The sequence below is a fragment of the Bactrocera oleae genome, chromosome 2 (assembly GCF_042242935.1).
Source record: "Bactrocera oleae isolate idBacOlea1 chromosome 2, idBacOlea1, whole genome shotgun sequence".
In the NCBI taxonomy this organism is placed as follows: domain Eukaryota; kingdom Metazoa; phylum Arthropoda; class Insecta; order Diptera; family Tephritidae; genus Bactrocera; species Bactrocera oleae.
The window spans coordinates 87,351,080-87,369,514 of NC_091536.1; the positions used below are offsets into that span (position 1 = coordinate 87,351,080).

At 35.6% G+C, this 18,435-nt stretch overlaps 1 protein-coding gene across 1 annotated transcript in view; it reads left to right on the forward strand.

Moving 5' to 3' along the window:
• The first annotated feature begins 1,654 nt into the window (after nt 1-1,654).
• Nucleotides 1,655-18,435, forward strand: part of LOC106620676 (uncharacterized) — a 66,689-nt gene continuing 49,908 nt past the window's right edge. Inside the window, exon 1 of the mRNA XM_036361558.2 lies at nt 1,655-1,924. Within this exon, the coding sequence (XP_036217451.2) occupies nt 1,868-1,924 (57 nt within the window). The 5' untranslated portion in view covers nt 1,655-1,867. The remainder of the gene's footprint in view (nt 1,925-18,435) is intronic.

Consider the following 18,435-nt stretch of genomic DNA (forward strand, 5'->3'; position numbering starts at 1 on the left):
ATATGGAAATCGATAGATATTATTTTATCGAAAATTTTAAACTATCAACAAACACACACATACAATTTTCGCAGCAGGTTACTTTATGTAAGAAAATATCAAAAATATTCAAGAAAACTGAAACGTTGGCCAAAAATACCGACGTACGTCCAAGTCAATGCAAGTGTGTGTGTGTTCGTTACAACGGAATCTATTTAAATGGATTTCGGTTTCTGCTTTGCTGCGCTCGAATTATAGTGAAAACTATTTTCCGCGCGATTAACTATGCCACACATGCGTGCATACACCCACACACAAATATATATAATATATATACTACAAAAACACACGTGACACATGCGATGAGACGTGTGAAATCGCGGGCGTGAATTGATCAGTAGCGCGGAGAACACTAGCGCGGCAGACTGTGCGCGACACAAGGTGACAACGCTGGCAAGAGTTAGTTGTTTTTGTAATTTTCGCTGTTGTATTTTTTGGCTAGATTTGCCTGCATGGAGATTTCGCTAGCACCGCTCATGAAAAGTGACGCCATGAGTGGGTGTCACCAATTTTCACACTGTTCACATAAGTCTCCTTCGAAAAGGCAGTGCGAGTATGTATATTTGTGTGTGTGTGTGTGCGAACTTGTGTATGTGCATTCTTAATTATTTAGAAGCATGCTTGGCATGTACTTACGTGCTACGGCATCTACGAAAAGTAAGTCGAGCGCACGCTGCTGAGCGCGACGTTGGCGCGATGAATAGTAAGACAAGACTTTAAGCTGATTGTAATGCGATTCAATCGAGTTCAGTGAAGTGGAGTAAGCGCTTTTAAGGGATTTCGCGCAGCATAAGCACAAGCGCGCTGGCTTATATGTGTGAAAAAATGTATTAGTGTGTGTTTACGTAAGAGTGCAGACATTGAAAATAATGCTTGTAAAGACAGCTGTGTAAATGAAAGCCTCCGCTCCATTGTGATTAAGTAGAGAACACAATGGGCCTTAACTTCAATTTTTTTTTTTTTAACTTTTTACAATCGACAAGCAACGCGAACTAGTGCAGTGTAAAAACAAACATCGAAGTTAATAATTTTCGTGTATTTTTCTGCAAAAATGTGGCCAATTGAGCGAAAATGACTGAGACGCGCACACAACGCGAAGCGCGTCAAATACACCAAGTGAATAATAAGCGAAAATACAAATTCAAGAAACGTCGCAAAACACGCGCGCGTGGCAAACAAAACATAATAGGAGCATCAGAAGCGAGCAATGATAATGGAGCGCTCGCAAGCACAACAACACATGGAATCGGTTTCAGGTGATGCGCCCAAAAAGCCGCCGCGCTTGAAAGCCAGCAACGCTGACAGGCGCGTGTTGAGTAACGCAAGCGCAGAACACAAGGGTGCGGCGTTGAGTATGAACAAGCCGGGTAACGGTAAACTTAAGAAGCGTCTACAATTCCAAAGTCCGTTATTAATGACAGCGTCAACTACTGCACCGTACTGTTCAGAATCTGCAGTGTCGACGCGATCAACACATGGTACTGCCAGCGAAACTGTTCAAGAAGACTACAGGCATACCGGCATGCATGCCAAAAAGCACACCAGCAACATAAAGAAAGAAAGAACAACAACGCCAACGGTTAGTGCTAGTGCGACAGCTTCCACTGCAACGCCTATATTTCCGGCGAGATCGACTTCGACATCGACACCGTCGGCTATAAAAAATGTCTACGCGTTGACAGCTCGCCAAACGACAGCTGCTGCACCGAAAACACTGGCATCAGCGACAGCAACAACAACGGCGACAGATGTATGCGACATCAAGGTTGGCGAGGGCGTTGATGAAGGCGGCGCGCAAATCCGCTTGGCGCGCGGCTGCACAAGTCTTATGTATGCATGTCAACATGGCGACATTGCCGAAGTTTTGGCACAGCTGCGCTCGCGGGTAAGTAGTTAATGACGGTGGCGACATGGCCGAACGGTGCATTCGGGGGATAAGCGCACAAGAACTTTTAAAGTAGATGCGCACATATGTGCCACCACAGCGTTATTTCGTTTCCATATGAGGTTTTATTGAAACTCATGGTGATTTATGTTTAACCTTTATGAGTTATTGGGATGAAATTAACTTCTACATGTATGAAGGTTTTTTACAGAAGCAAATCGCAGATTAAAGCTTAATTTTTCGCAACAAAATTCGAAACCTCTAAGATACTTTCTTCTATTCCTGCTGATTCGAGTAAGTAATTTATAAGAGCACTTATCCGGCGGGTTCTCATCCTCGATATGTCGGTGAAGTTATAGTTAAAGCTTTAATTTTTATTCTTGTAACAACATGAAAAGCTTTACAAAATAATATTTCGAAAACTGTCGTGTTAAAGTTTTTGTTGCATAAAAATTAGGATCTTTTCCTGTAGCTTATTTTTAGAAGGTCTCTTCGGAAGTAAGGCTGGTAGACTCATAAACTAGACTCATAACTAGATGTGCGACTTCGGACTACTAGTGTATTGTACTATATAAAGATATAGTTGCGTATCCCGTTAATTAGTCTGATAGACTAATGTCGAGTAGATTTTCGGATTTACTGAAGCTCCATCGATCTGTATTACTTTAAGACAACAAATTTGGTTAGTAAACCTTTATATATGCAAAATCAGACTCGATCTTCAACCTCGTTCTCTGACACTCCTTAAAGTTTAAACCTCCGCCACGCACGCACACAATTAGTGTTGAAAAGTGTGTAAAATTTTGGTGATGAAGTGTTGCAATATTATTTGTGCGGGCGTGGTAGTTACGCGCCTGCATGCATGCGACACTATAATCAGATCCGACGCTTCCTCAGCTGCTGCTGCTTAGGTTAGTGTTTGCACATTTCGAGCTCTCTTAGCTCCCACCGAAACTTTTATGTAAATCCACACCGGCATACGCCTTAACACGTCGCCTGTCGACACATCCAGCTGCCGTGAAAAGCTCATGCATACACACACACACATGCATAGATATATGCTTGTACAAATATGTGCTTAAAAACTCTCGACTGCTGCGCACGAGTGTGTATTTGTTGAGTTTAGTAACTCTTTACCTTGGCTCAGGCAATATTTTCCCCGAAAAGCAAACAAGTAAATAAGCAAACAAGCGGGAAAGTCAAAAAGTCTTCGAGGTTGCCAAATGTTGCAGCTCCATAGATAGCAGCAACTAACTATTTAGTATGCCTGAGTGGGTAACGATACAAAGGGTGAGGACAATGTGTAGGTCGCAACGAAAGAATGCCTTTGAACGTGTCTCAGGTAGCAATGAAATGTGCGCACAACCAAAGACAACAACTAACGCGCGCTGCCCCACAACGCGGCTACCAATCCAGCCACCGCCACTAGTTAAGCCTGGCAATGCCTAGGCGTCAGGGTTTGGTAAAGTTTTGCGCGTAATTTCAACAACAGATTTTATGGCGCACACAAGTGTCCTTGAAAAATTAAAGGCTTTAGCGGCTTGAAATGTGTGTATGTGGGGGTAGTGGAACCAGCACTGTGCATTTGGTTAATATTTCGTGTTGCCTCAAAACAAATGGCGAGTATTATAGCATAAGCGGTGCCTTTTCAAAAAAGTGGATTATATTTGTATTTGTAAACTCCGCTGTCGGCAATTTGAAATTGACTGTTTGTTTAGAACTGTATGAAACGACTGCTGGTTTCCGCGACAAATAAAATAAATGTATTCCCTTAAAAGAACAACCACTTAACTTTCCGTCTTAAATAACTTTTTTATACCTTTAATTAAACAAAGCGGGTCAGTTTGAACCCAGGCCTTTTCTACTTGGTATTTCCAATGCAATAGAGGTTTGTTTCTTCTTTCGTGGCTGTAGTTTTATTTTATACCACAAATACAGCAGAGATACTTTGCATCCATTCCAAATGTGTACACAAGCCGGACTTTCCGTTTGCGTAATCGGCCCCATTTTTATCCGACCAAGGATAATCCAGCCATCTAATTTGCTGTGGAAGATTTGACAACTATTTCCATACTATTGTTTTTCTAGCCTTTCTTTCGGCTGCGAAAGAAACTCCGTTTAATGTAAGACCACGTAAACTTAATATAAATTAATTTAACTCAAAAGCTTTCGCGTTTCCCATAAATTACGGGTTACATAACTATTCTGTATAATATATCTACTCTTACATTGCCATATCATCATATTTGATAAATAAAGATTGTCTTCACTCACATTTAAGTCACTTACTCTATCTTTCGCATATTTTACATGACTTCAATTCATTTTAATCGAAATTCATTAATTATTTTAACCCAAGTGGACTCACTTCACAAGCCGAGAGCTTTGTTTGGCCTTCGTACCGCGCTGCTTGTCGAATTAAAAGTATTGAAATGTGTCAGCTAAAGGACAAAACTGACATTTGTTGTTGTTTTCAGCTGACAGCTTCAAGTTTTGATTAAAAGCGCTGACGTCAGCGGCGTAATAGCTGTAGGGTTAAATAACAACAGCCGACGTAAGGAGCTCACAGTGGTTCAACGCGTTTGTTTATGTTTATTTGACTTTTAATCAACGGAAGAAAAGCTTTAAGGCTGTGAGACTACTTTAATTTCCTATTGTTTTTTTGAAAATACTGTTATTGGCAACGTCGCTTACATCGACCTCGTTGAGTTTGACAGTTTTGCATGCGATTGCCTTTGTTGGAGAGTTTTGTTTAAATTGCTAAATAGTTTTGGTGTAATTTGTCGTTTACTTCCTTCTATTTATCTTTTATGATTTCATATAATATTTTCTCTCTCACTCTGTCTTTTGTGGCCTCCGTCTCGCTCTCTCTATCTCTTTTCGTCAGTGTTTGGGTAATTGCCAGTGGGTCGCGTGTTGAACTTTGCTTACGCTAAAAATCGATGCGATAACTGACTAGCGGGGTGGCGGGGACTTAAATTCTATAACGAAATAAAGCGAATTGTCATACTGACAGCTAATGGAGATGTAGTAGAAGCACAGAAAAACATGCGCTCATAAACTTATTGACGAAATCCAAGATGTTATTTGAAGCTGCCAAGCTATTGCACTTTAAATGATAGGGTGAGAGAGAGAGAGAGAGTATGTGTAGGAAAGCGCGTCTAATAGATGTCATTTGCACTCTGCTTGCGTCTGTGTGTTAGTTTATGTGAAATTTAATTGAAATTTGAAAAGTTTTTAATTGGTGCAAGATAAATGGCGGCCGGAGCCACGACATCTTGGCGCAATGGCAACTTGAGCCGCACTGTTTCGCCATTGATGACGTATAATTGCCGCAAAAGTAATAGAATTTCGAATGCTTTCTATGCTGAGTGCTCTCTCTGGCAATGAGTGTTTGTATGCCTCGTTTAGCAGTCGACAAAACGAATTTGATTGCTTTGCATTGAAGTTCGGGTGAAGGCTATTGAACGACATTAATTTTGCGGAAATAATTTCCAAAGTGGCAACCACAAAAGGGGCTTGTACGTTTTCAGCCATCTAACCAAAGTACAAATAAAAGTAAGAAATCAAGAAAATATAATTTGAAGGGCGATGATAGAGGTTTGGGGTTAAAGTGACATTGAAACATTTATCTTGATTTTGAACACACTTACGCTCACTCCCAGCTTATTATATAACTAAATTTATATATCGCGAAATACTGAAGCTTTAGAATATTTTTGCTATTGCTACTTTCAACATAGCGGGTTGAGTAGAGATTACGGTAAAAAAAATATATATATACAATATATATGAGAAATAGCCTTAAAAGAAATTAACTAGCTTGTGGTGCAATATAATTGATAGTTGTTTTGGAAGAAGTTATGGATTTATATAATGATAGCTGAGTTATAAATTAACTTAAACGTTTTTTATTTTGAGTTTACATTTTGTTGCATACATTTGGGAGCAGTTTACGGGTTTAGCTAAGTTTCATATCCAATATGTTAATAAAATAATTTTTTTGTTTACCAACAAGTTAAAGTTAAACATAAAAGTTAACAAACATTATATTGTTTGGAAAATTTGTGATTTTTCAATCGACAAATAAGGCAACAATCGTACCCAATGCGGCGAGCAAAAATTCTGTTAAGCGCCTGAGATTACTCAACTATTTAATAGCAGTTCCAGGATACTCGAAATCAATCATATCACAATCGCTTTTAGTGAGATTTTATGCGAAATTTTCATAGGGATAATAATAGAAGAATCGAAATTAGCTACCAAAAAGGATTAACAAAAGGCGCACAATAATTCCCAATTTGTATTTATTTCTTGCTTACCTATGTAAAAAGCCTTCGTGGCGAAACTCCCAGAGAGGCAACCTGAATTGAACAGGATTAGCGGAATGTTTCAATTAAAGCCACATCTTCGCCTTAACAAATGTATTATGTGTCTTTTAAATGTTATGCATATCCACAAAATATTACAAATATAAAATTATTTAGTTTCTTCGGAGCAAAGTCTAATATATTCATGGTAAAAAGGTTGCCTTTCGCTACACTCTTCATTTTACTTATGTAATTTGTCAACATCCCGAATTAATTTTCGGCAAATGCTGCTGTGCGTGACAAAGCTAGCGTCATTCGTATCCTGTCGATTAAATACACTGGTATATTTTTCGGTACCCCAACACAATCGTCATTCTTGTTGGCTTTTGCCAATAACCTTGAGCCAAATTTTACGCATTTTGCTTTCGACATTACGAATACAAATACATAAATACATACAAATATATAAATTTCTCTATAATTCCACATGCACACCTTGAGACGTACCGCTAAATAGCGGTTTAGGTTATTACAAGTGTTTTGAGCCATTCAATTCACCGCGAAAGCATTCATCTGTCATGGCAAATATTTCATTTGTAACAATTATGTCATATTAGCCGCATATCAATTGTCAAGATCTGTGCGCATGGTGCGAGTGTTGATTTTTGCTTTTGACTGTATTTCTAGTACAGCTGCTTTGACCTAATTTCGGTTGAATAAAGTGAGCAAACAAAAAGTTGTGACACACTTTTCAACGCAACTTTGTCTCTGGTGGTTTATTTTTGAATGACAGTCAGTGTGTGTGTATTTATAACTGTGGTAGAACCTGCTAATATGAGTGATTCTAAGCTTTACTGATTGCAAAAAAATGTAGAATTAAAGTTTCTTACTTTTGTTTAATTTCGTGGCATAGAAAACGTTGATATATTGCTTGCTTAAACAAGTGAGTGTTTGAAAGAATAATATATCAACATTTTTTTAGAAAAATGTCTACGTGTTAGTTAATAATAATGTTAAGGTACAAGATCTTAGTGGTACTCTTTTTAGATATTGAAATTATAAAAGTTTGGAAAAATTCATTTATTTTTATTTAATTTTAATTGTCTTTCCTTACATTTCAAAATAAAATCCAAAACCTTGCCTACCTTGAGGCGCAAAATTTAAAAGTTTTCTCCTACGTAAAGTGAAGACAAACGCTTAATATAATCTGAAAAATTTTATCAAAACATACCACAAAGCTTAAGCAACTTCCACAAATCTTTAAATACGAAGAAATTACATACTAAGATTTAAAGGAATTGAACATATCCTTAATATGGTCGTATAATTTGTCAATGCTCTACTGATTTTAATTAAGGGTCGTTTTCCAAACCCATAAACACATTTGTCGAACTTTTTTTCTCGAAATTTTCATAATTGCATTGAATAATATTAATTAATATTAATTAATTATATCAGTGTTCCGTAAAAAAAACATTGTCGTGCTAAATCACCCCATCGTTAAAAAAAATAGCAAATGGTCTTGACATATATACTACAGCGATTGGTTTCGATTCCAGCTTGTTTGCCTGGAAGAAGCTATCAAAGCCCAAATGTTTTAGGCTTAACACAAACCTTTTTGGGGGCTAAGAATTCAAAGCTTTGCGAATATACGTGGTTGTACAGACACGCGAGGTCCAGTCGTCTAGCAGTAAATCGTAAGGGAACAGCGAAGATATGAGCCATCCCTAGTCTGATAATAAACTCCATACAATTTTGTAGCTGCCGTGGAGTTTAGAGAACGCTTGTTGAACTCTTCATTGTAGCAATTGCTCTCTTTCAGCAATGACTTCCTGCAATTCACCGGGAAATATCGAACTTGAAAAGCAACTTCGTTTTATGAGCTTTACGCTCAACTGGCCAGGCCCGTGCGTGTGGCGGTGTGGATGCGCTAGACTATCGTGCGCCAACAACAAGCAGCAAATGTAGTGCAAAGATTGCGGAAATCATTCAAAGCCATCTTGGCTCAACAAGCAATCAAGGCAAAGTGCGAGGAGCACAATAAGTAAGTTCAAGTGCGAACAATGTCGACGGCAAACTCGAAACAATGTTGGCTTTAGCAGCTCTGGGCTAAACTTTTGTAATTTCGTTGCTGCTGTTGTTGCCCTTGGTCTTCTTGTTGTTGGCGTTGGTTTTGTTTCATATTATTCTCATTTTGTGTATTGCTTTTGTTGTTGCATTTGCTGTGCAACTTTTCTCTGTAGTTTGGCTATCCAATTTTTGAGCCAATGCTCGAATGTGTCAGAAGCAACTCATTTTGTGATCTAAATGGCACTTCTCCCCCTTTTTGGGCAACACTTCCCACGCACACATGACGAGTTGACACAGTGCTCCGCTCAGTCCGCTTGAGTACAGCAGGTGTGAATTATTTATTTTCACTTAAAAGTGAAAAACGCTGCTAAAAGTTTTAAAAAGTCAAGCTCCAAATTCGGTTGTATTTGTGAAATGAAAGGTATGTGTGTAGGTGTGTAAGTGAGTCCGAACAGCTGCGTCAAGGTGTGTGCTGCCATTACCTACATATGTGTGCGTGTGTGTGAGTGTATGTTTTGGCTTGGTGGCAAGCAGTTCAGAAATCAAAATAAATGTTGTTTTTGTTGTTACATGGTGTGCTTGCTTGACTCAGCTTGGCTCGACTTGGCCACTCGGCGGCTTGGTTAGATAAACAAAGTTCATAAGAAGAAGTCGACGCTGGCGGCGGAGGCAGGTGTTGGCTGGCAGATGCTCGCGTTTTCTCGTTAACGCATAACTTCTTGACGCATTTGGGAGTTCACAGTCAAACCACTGTTGGCGTTGAGGCGAGGAACAAAAGCAGCAACAAAAACAACAGCAGGAGCAACAGTGGCAGCGTTATAGCTGGGAGTGTAAATACTTACAAATAAGTATATGTGTGTGTGGGTTTGACGGAAAGAGTAGAGATTAAATAGGTTTGGGGCACGTTTGGGGAGCTGTAGCGGGTGAATTTCAAATTACATTAATTCAAATTGTATGAGGGCAAAGAGTCACACACATACACACCCTCGTCCACATGGGCTATCATTAAAATTTGCACCTGAGGGGAAAGGTGTAAATTAATATGAAATTAAGATAAGCGGAAAATGGAAATACAAATATACAAACATAGACGCACGTACATATAGATATAGATATATACATACACACATTTATTCTAACTACTGACTTTGCCACAGGTAAGAGGGGATTGGTGTTACGTACATACGTGCGTTGTGTACCTTTCAGAAACTTTTGTTTAAAACCACGTATTTGCATTGTAATATTTACACACACATACACCCGCGATGTGGCGATTTATGCAACAAACTGCTTCTTCCGCTCTCTCGAAACTATATTCGCGCACTACTTCCAAATACTCTGTCAACTTCTTTGCTTCTCTATTGTTTGCCTGGGTACTACTGTTGTCTGCCAACGGAATTTGCTTTAATCTAGATAGAATATTTTACCAAATATACAACTTTAGCCTTGTACACACACACATATATGCTTACATATGTTGAAGAACCCCCTCCACGCAGCTGCATTTCCATTTTTATACATGTGAGTGTGCGCAATCTGAGTTTGCGGGAGCACTGTGTCTTAATTGTAGACAAAATATTAAATGAAAAAAGAAATTTTCGTTAATAAATAAAGGAGTATGTACTAGTTTTTTTATGAAGCAAGAAATAATGTTTACTTCGACTGCACCGAAACTATAATACCCTTCACAGGCGTATTTCTTAAAGCAATCCTTTAAAATTATTAAAATATTTAATTTAATTTTGATCGGTTAGTTTGTAAGACAGCTATAGGTTATAGTACATTCGGCGATTGTAACCTTAACTTGGATATTATTTTTTATACTAGAACTTGATGTGGTCGTTCAGTTTGTTTGATAGCTATACGCTATAGTGGTCCGATATCGGTGAATCCAACAAATGAGCAGCTTCTTGGGGAGAAAGTGACAGATGAAAATTCCAGATCTACATACATATCCAAAAAAAAAGAAAAAAAAAAACCGACAGTTATAGTGACCAAAAAAAACTTGTATTATTGCAAGATAAGCGTGGGTTGGTTTCTGCCATATTTTTCATATATCGAGCATACCACACCTTACTCACAATAATACTAGTATTTTTCGGTAAATTTTATTGTCAGTTTATATAAGGGATTATTTTTCACTTTTTAGTTTAAAATGCTTTAAAAGCGTGTTTTTTAGCTTTATTAAACTATATTTCTTTTTTTTAATAATCGCAAAATGCATATTTTTTCATTATTACTGTTTATAAATAAAAATTTTCAATAGTTTCAGTTTTGATAATTTTTTTCCAGTTGACAACCCTGTTATAGTACGTTGCGGTAGAAATCTTTACAATTCTAAGAATTATTAAACGTTTATCTAATTTAATTTTTCAGTTTTGATATTTTTGGTGTAGTTGGCAACCCTGTTATGATACTTTTTTCGTAGATTTATAAAATAATATTACATTATTTACACTTCTTCGCACTATGTAAATATATTTTATTTAATTGTTTAAGTTTAGTTTTTAATATAAACGACGACTCTATTATGCATATATTTGCGTACAAATTTTAAATTGGAATTTAAAAATTCATAATTTTGATTAAACATTTTTGTTTAACATATTGTGAGTGCCTTGTTTTATTTCGTGCATATCACAATATTATTAACAATAGATTTAACTCACCTAGATATTCTTTCTCATTTGATTTGGTCATAAAGCAGTTATTTTACAAAAAAATATATGTTGCCTACATTTAGGCATATTTAAGTCAAGTTGCATACCAAAATTACTTTAATTTGAGGTCGTCTATCTAAAAGTTTATACCCACTTGTGAATTTCAAAAAAGGTTAAGTTTTTTTTGCTTATGTGGTGAATGTACATATATTAAAAAATATTCTTCGAAAATTTGAAGTTGATCCGGTAAATAGATCTGTATGTATGAGCGTACTTTAAAGCATTTTTTAACTTAGTGTAATCGGCTCTCAAAACATAAAACGCATTTTTTTTTTCAGCATCGGTGAGAAAGTTTCTCTGAAAGGGCTGAACGATCCTCTTGAAATTTTTATGCGACCTTCTCTGTTTTGTCAGCTAATAATAAAATTAATAAGATTTTTGATAGTAATTATTTCGACCTTTTAAGTTACTTTGAAGTGTAAATTTTTCAAAAAAAATTACTTTTTCATTATTCTTTCTTTTCTCAAAAAGCCAAAACTTTTACTAGTTCTTGGAACAATACCAGTATTTTCATATAGTTATGATGTATTTTTTGGAGTAAAAATAATTTTAATTTACATATAACATTATTTTTATTTTTATGTATTATTAAATTTTGAGGAGAGGCATTTTCTCCTAAAAAAAAAAACAAAAAAATTCACGAAATTACGCGTTTTTTCTGAGTTGCTGTTGGATAATCTTTAAGATGTCGAATTCGTTTCGATTTGCAGAATAATTTACAAACGTTAATTAAATTATTTTGTTTTACATAAGCTCGGCATCTGTCCACTGTGCTGGCTTAGTATGCAAAACTAAGCGCGAAATTCTTCGAGTTGTGCATAATTTTTTTGTCGGTCCACTCTTTTTGTGTTGCACTGTATTTGCGATTCCTGTGAGTGAAAAAGGATGCTGCGCATATATTACTATATTTTGCAATTACAACCAAGGCACACGGGTGGTGCCACATACACACACACATTTCTATATATATATATGCGGTACAAATTACATATACGCGCTTGCAGATGAACGACACTGTGGGCAGAGCTTGCGCTGTAAGCCCCTATGCGTGCGTTCGCATGCAAACTGTGGCATTAACTGTGCTACAACAACAACAGCAACCACTTTAAAGCAGCTAAACAAAAAGAGAAAAAAACCGAAACTTTAATAAATACAACAAACCGATAGTTGCTGCTAAGACAGTGAAGTGCAGAAAACAACAATAAAACACATACACACACACAAACAAACACAAAAAGTGCGGCTGCAACAGCAACGCCAGCATCAAATGTCAAGTGACAATGAAAGGAAAATATTAAAAAATACTCAAGCGGGGCGCACTGACATGACCTGACGCACAGCAACACTTGACTGGGTGCTCTGACTGTCTGGCGGCTGCACCCTCGCCTCGTATGCTGCACGCCCGAATGTATGCTACCCAGTTGCATGCTTGTGCGCTTGTGTCGCGCTGTCAGCCGCAATTCCATTTCGCTCGCAGTGTGCAACCCGTTCAGCTAGTTCCGTCAGCTCTGCTGGCATTGCACTACATTTTGCAATGGCACACTTTAGAATTTAGAAAGTGTACAAGCAATATACTTCCCCCTCCCCACACACACACACACATTTACACCCATGTATACTTGCAGATGTTTATAAAGTATGGGTGTGTGTGTGTTTAGAAAAGTTGTAATTTATTATGTACACAAGCGTGTTTGGTTTCGAATTTGAATTGCGCTCAAATGTAGCTCCTGGTTGTTGTCGGTGTTTTATTTTTTTTTGGAAAATATTTGTTTGTTAGACCAAAAATCCTGCTGTTTGCTCCTTTAAACTGCTGGCCTACTGGCAGATTGATTGCTTGCGAAAAATTATAAAGGAGTCATGTGTGCTTGCCTACACTGTCGTTAATGTTTGCAGAACTAAGTGTTAGAGGGTGTAGCAATTGGTGCATTGCACTTTATTTATAAAATTAAAAGTCCAATCATTTCAAATGAAAGTTAAAGTCCAAAGTGCTCCAAATTTTTTAAAATATTTCTTAAGTGTCTGAATATTTATTAAAAGTTGATAAAATTGGCCAAAATTAAAAAACAAAAGATTTACCCTGGCAACACAGGGGGTCTCAATTTAAAAGGCAGAAAATCGAAAATTTTCCATGCAAAAAATGGTTTCTTATATTTTTGAGTAGTTACAAAACTTTTTATTTTATTCGTTTTATGAAAGGAGTATTTTTTTAAAAAAGTTCACACGCGTCAAAAAAAACAAAATCATAATAATAATTTAATTTTTTATTTATTCTTTGTACTTTGTTTATTAATATTTATTATGTTATATATTATAGGTGGCAACACTTTCCTTAATATTTTAGATTTATTTTTCAGATAGACATATTTTTTTGAGATTTCAAGCATTATGAAAGTAATATTTTAATTTTCAATATTTAGGTTTGTCTTGGAAAGTTATTTCGTTTAAAAAAGTTTAAACATGGATATCTTTATGATAAAGAGATAGAGATAATAAAATTCTTTAGTTAAAACGTACTTATATTTAATTGTTATATTTTTTATAGTTGGAAACTCTAATTTCGAGCCATCTTTAATTTTAAAATTATCAAAGAGTTTCATGTTTTTTTAATTATTTGAACTTGGTGCAATAATAATTTGAGCTGGCAACCTTTGTAATAAAAGAAAAACAAGAAAAAACGTTAAGCTGCATTGAAGCACTTAACATATACAAGAATTTCTTACCAAAACTTTGATCGGTCATTTTATATGGCAGCTGTATTCTATAGTGACTCGATGAACAATTTTTTCGGAGATTGCATTATCTCGTCAAATAAAAAAACGATCGTTGAGTTTGTATGGCATCTAAATGCTGTAGGTGTCCGATATTGGCCGATATTCCGTCAAATAAGCAGCTTCTTGGTGAGAAAATAACGTGTGCCAAATTTCAGATCAATATTTCAAAAACTAAGGGGCGGACATGGCTTAATCGACTCAGCTCTTCACGCTGATCATTTATATCTACACTTAATGTGGTCTCCGACGTTTTCGTCTAGGTGTTGTAAACATCATGGCAAATTAAATATACCCTGCTCAGGGTATAAATATGAATTTAGGGCTATCACACATTTTGATGTAATTTACTAAGAAGTAAATGAGGTTTTCTAATTATTAAGCGACAAACTACAAACAATCAAAACTCAAACCATATCAAAAAATATTTATTATTATTACTCATATTTAAGGCCCCTTTATTTACAGATCTCCTTCTGTGTGCGCATATATTTTGCTGAGAATGTGTTGGACCAGAATAAATGTGCATCGAAGTTGAGCAGGAAAAACAACTAGCCGAAAGCATTGTGCTGAGGCATTATTCTTCTGCAACACTTTATTGCTTTTCCAGCAGATATTTGTGCTAAATACTTGAAGAAAAGTTGTCCATATAAGCAGACATATGTACCATTTGTAAATGTATTATATATGTTATATATAGTTTTTAATTACATGGCAAGTTCCAGTTAAGTAAGCATATATAGATAAATATGTTAAATGTCTTTTGAATCCTAACAACATCGCCGAAATGTAGGCAACATTTTTTTGATCAGTATATTATCTACATTTAGGCGCTTTACTCATTAGCGAGAAAGAAAAGCAAAAGTTCATCAATCGCAAATTTATTGAAACTAGAATACAAGCAGCTTCTTAAAAAAAAAAAATTAATCTCTTCGAAGGGAATTAATATATACATCGTTGATATATAAAATTATCTATTTCAAATAAGTTATCTTTGTGCGAAAATATGCAATTATTATTTTTTTAACAGTACGCGGCACAAAGTTTATCACTAAAATTTGGAAAGCTCTGAAATTTATTTGCGGCAAAACATTCTCGTATAATTTAAATGCCTAGCTGCCTACTTGCCTCATCCATGTCAACCAGCTACCGCTGTCTGTTATAAATAAATTTCGCCTAAACGCATGCTTCAACTATTTGCCACATTTTATTTAGCGAAAATATTTTGGTCTTTTCTCATCGCACATTTAACTAAATGTCATATTAGAAGTAAAATGTAATGCTGAAAATATTTTTTGTTACGTAAAGGTAGGGAGGTATGATGACTGTGGGCAATTTGCTTTGTAATCACACATTCTGAGTTCTATTTAGAATGATTTGCATTTTTTCGACATTAGTATTTCCATATCAGTGATTCTGAATCGTCCATACAAATTTAGGAGGTTAACAGGTACCAATTATATGAGATGTTACCAGTATTTCGGGCAAGAAAAAATGAATTTAGCAGCAGTCTGCTGTGAAGAGATGCAACGAAAAGTTCGACTAAAATTTAAAGAGTTCGAAGTTTAATGTAATATCATACCTCGAAGGTACCTGAAAAATTTTGTTTCTTTTATAAAAAAAAAAAAAAAATAGCAAAGTCACTAAGACAACTTTTTTCTTTTACGAATTGAATTTTTTCCAATTAAAAACATATCTTTTAGAAGTGTGAAGTTTCTTGAAAACCCTGACACACTGATGTTTAAAACTTCAAATAGGTTACTCACTCGACTAAAAATTTGCGTCTTATTTGTTTGTAGTGCGCCAAAATGTAGACAACGCCAAATGCTTAACAATAACATGAAAGGCATTTGATTTGAAATTTAAATTCTGACTTTTTGCAACGAAAAAATATATTCTCTCTAAACGAATTTTCACAAATAATTTTTTTTCGCCAAGAAGGTTCTTTATTTATACAAATATATACATAATATTTGCGTTCAACGTATTATTGCTGTACTTATGTATTTATTTTTTATTGTATCATTATGCTAATGACAAATTTCTGGTATTGCTTATATAATATATACCAATGTCTAATGAATTCACAGCTACACGCGTGTGTGCGAATGTGTGTTATTTTGCATGCTTGCCGTGTGTGCGTTGAGGGGCCAAAGGCAAAGCACAACTACTCATGTAAATTAATGAGCTCCCTTAATATCTTGGTGTGTGTGTGTGTGCAGAAGCAGTGATGTGGGAACTTGGAATATTTGCAGCAGAGGCAATGGTGCTGAAGAACTAAGCTAAATTTGTGGCGTGCGTTTGACAGAAATTATAAGAAATATTTAAAAATAAAACTTTAAAATGTGATCATTTGCTTATTACGTCCTTGATAAAATTTCTCTTTTACTTTCACTTTCAGGTAAGTGGCTTCAAATTACTGTAAGGTTTTTGACTTGAAAAGTTACATCTCAAAAAGGTATTTATGTATGTGTGTATGCTCTCAAATGCTATGTTATTATTATAAAATTTGTTAAAAATATGTAAAATTACATATAAAGGTGCTTATTCTTTAGTGATAAGCTATACATTTACTTATAAACTTTAGTTTAATAAATAAAAATCTTAGTTTATTATATTATGTTATTTCCGTTATCACCAAAAAATAAATGGAGTTTAACAGCAAAAAGCAATATTGAGAAGTCGAGCTTAAGTAAAATGCTTTATATAGTGTTACTTACATTCGTGTTTAAGATTTTACTTAAATTTTTTAATTTGAGCGAAAAAGTAGAGGTTTGTTCGTGTTTATGAATTTAATACTACGATAAATAAACTCGAAATGTTAGTGTTACGAAGTCAAACTAAATGTTTGATATGAGGAGTTTATGAAAAGCTGTGTTTATTAAAAAGAGTTGTTTAAGGCGAGTTTAAGGAAACTCTTTTTGTATGGTAAAATTCATGTTTTTTGTTTAATGTTAAACTCGTTAGTGACTAATAAACTCGAGTTTATGCATTTTCCGTAAGTGTTCTCTTTAGGCTTTTATTAAAAAAATATATGGTTAAATTCATGTTTGTTGTGTAATGTTTAACTCGTAAATGTCTAATAAACACGAGTTTAAGATTTTTCTTTCAGTCTTTTAGTTGGAGTTTTTAATTAAACCTGTTTTTTTGTATTTTGTTATAAGCAATAAAATGTATATAACCCCAAAAAGTGGTATTTAGAGGCAAAGGAACACTTTCTTATGGTTTATTTCTACGTTGGTTCATGCTTATGATATGTGTTTAATGTTAGACTAATAAACTCGAGTTTATTGCGCAAACCTGGATATGTCTAACATTTGTATCTCTAGTGCTGGCACTTCTATAATTATAGTTCTCAAGGACAAACTAACTTCGGAAAATCTTCCTAGCCTAACTCCACCTTTCTCTTGTGGACTTCACTCAGTTTTATCACAAGTTTTAAATATCTCCAATTATCGCTAATTTTTCATGTGACAGCATAATTTCGCTTTCTCTCATTACTACAATTACTCGAAATAGATTTCCTTCAGCCACCTTAGTATTTTCTTACTTTGCCCACACTAATATTTAACTGCCGCCTCATTTTCGGAGCCAATACGAACTCCAACTATTCAGTGCCAATCAGTTGTCTTGACGCGCCTTCCATGCTCAATCGTAATTTCATTAAAAGCTTCACGTTTCCGACAACGAAAATTGCTGACTTCGCATCTTCGCGACATCTCGCCTGTCCCACGTTCTGATTTTGTCTGGTCTTTGCCAGCGTAGCAATTTTCTTTGTCGTCTTCGTCGTTAGGTTTTTGTCACTTCTTTGCGACATGGTTGTTGTTGTTGTGGTTGCTGTTGGCCTACAATCATTTCGTGCAGAAATTTGAAGTATTTAAATTTTCCATTTCGATCTTTAATTAATCTGCAATGCCGTTATACAATGTCGTTCGGGGGGCGCTTGAAGTCCGCACGCGCTCCGAAGCTTCCGACACAGTACGCAAAAAGTTAAGTGAAACTTGTCGCAAAAGCCTAATTTCACTTGGTGAGGTGCGGGGTGGACTGTTCGTATCAGGGCGAGAAACGAAAGGATGCGATGTGCAATTATTTGTTGAAATTTGAGAAATTTCGCAATTAAGAAAATGTCCTGTTCAATGAAATGTCTACAACAATTGTTGTTGTTGTTATTGGATCTGGCATTGTTGCTGTCTGCTGTGTAGATATATCGTAATAGATTCGGCCAACTCTGGTAATATTTGGAGACTACAACTGTATTTAATTAAGAAAACACGCACACATACCAGTAAACTCACACATACAGTCTTGCATGCTATCGCTGTCCCACACTGTATAACTGTAGTTAATTACTGCATTTAAATATGCTAGTGTGTTTGTTTGTATACATATATACATGTATAGGCAATAATCTACCCATTTCGTTGTGGGTCTGCAATCCACTACAAATATTCCCGAAATTATAAATACTTTTCTGTTCCTCATGAATAACGAAGCCAACTACAAAACTGTTCGTGCTCTATTAATAATGAAATCATTAGAATACAATCAAACAAAGTTATATAGAATATTGAAGTAAATTGTCTTGAATTGGAATAGCTGAACTTTCTTCAAAAGGTCAATAGTAAGAGGATGGTTTGAGAAGG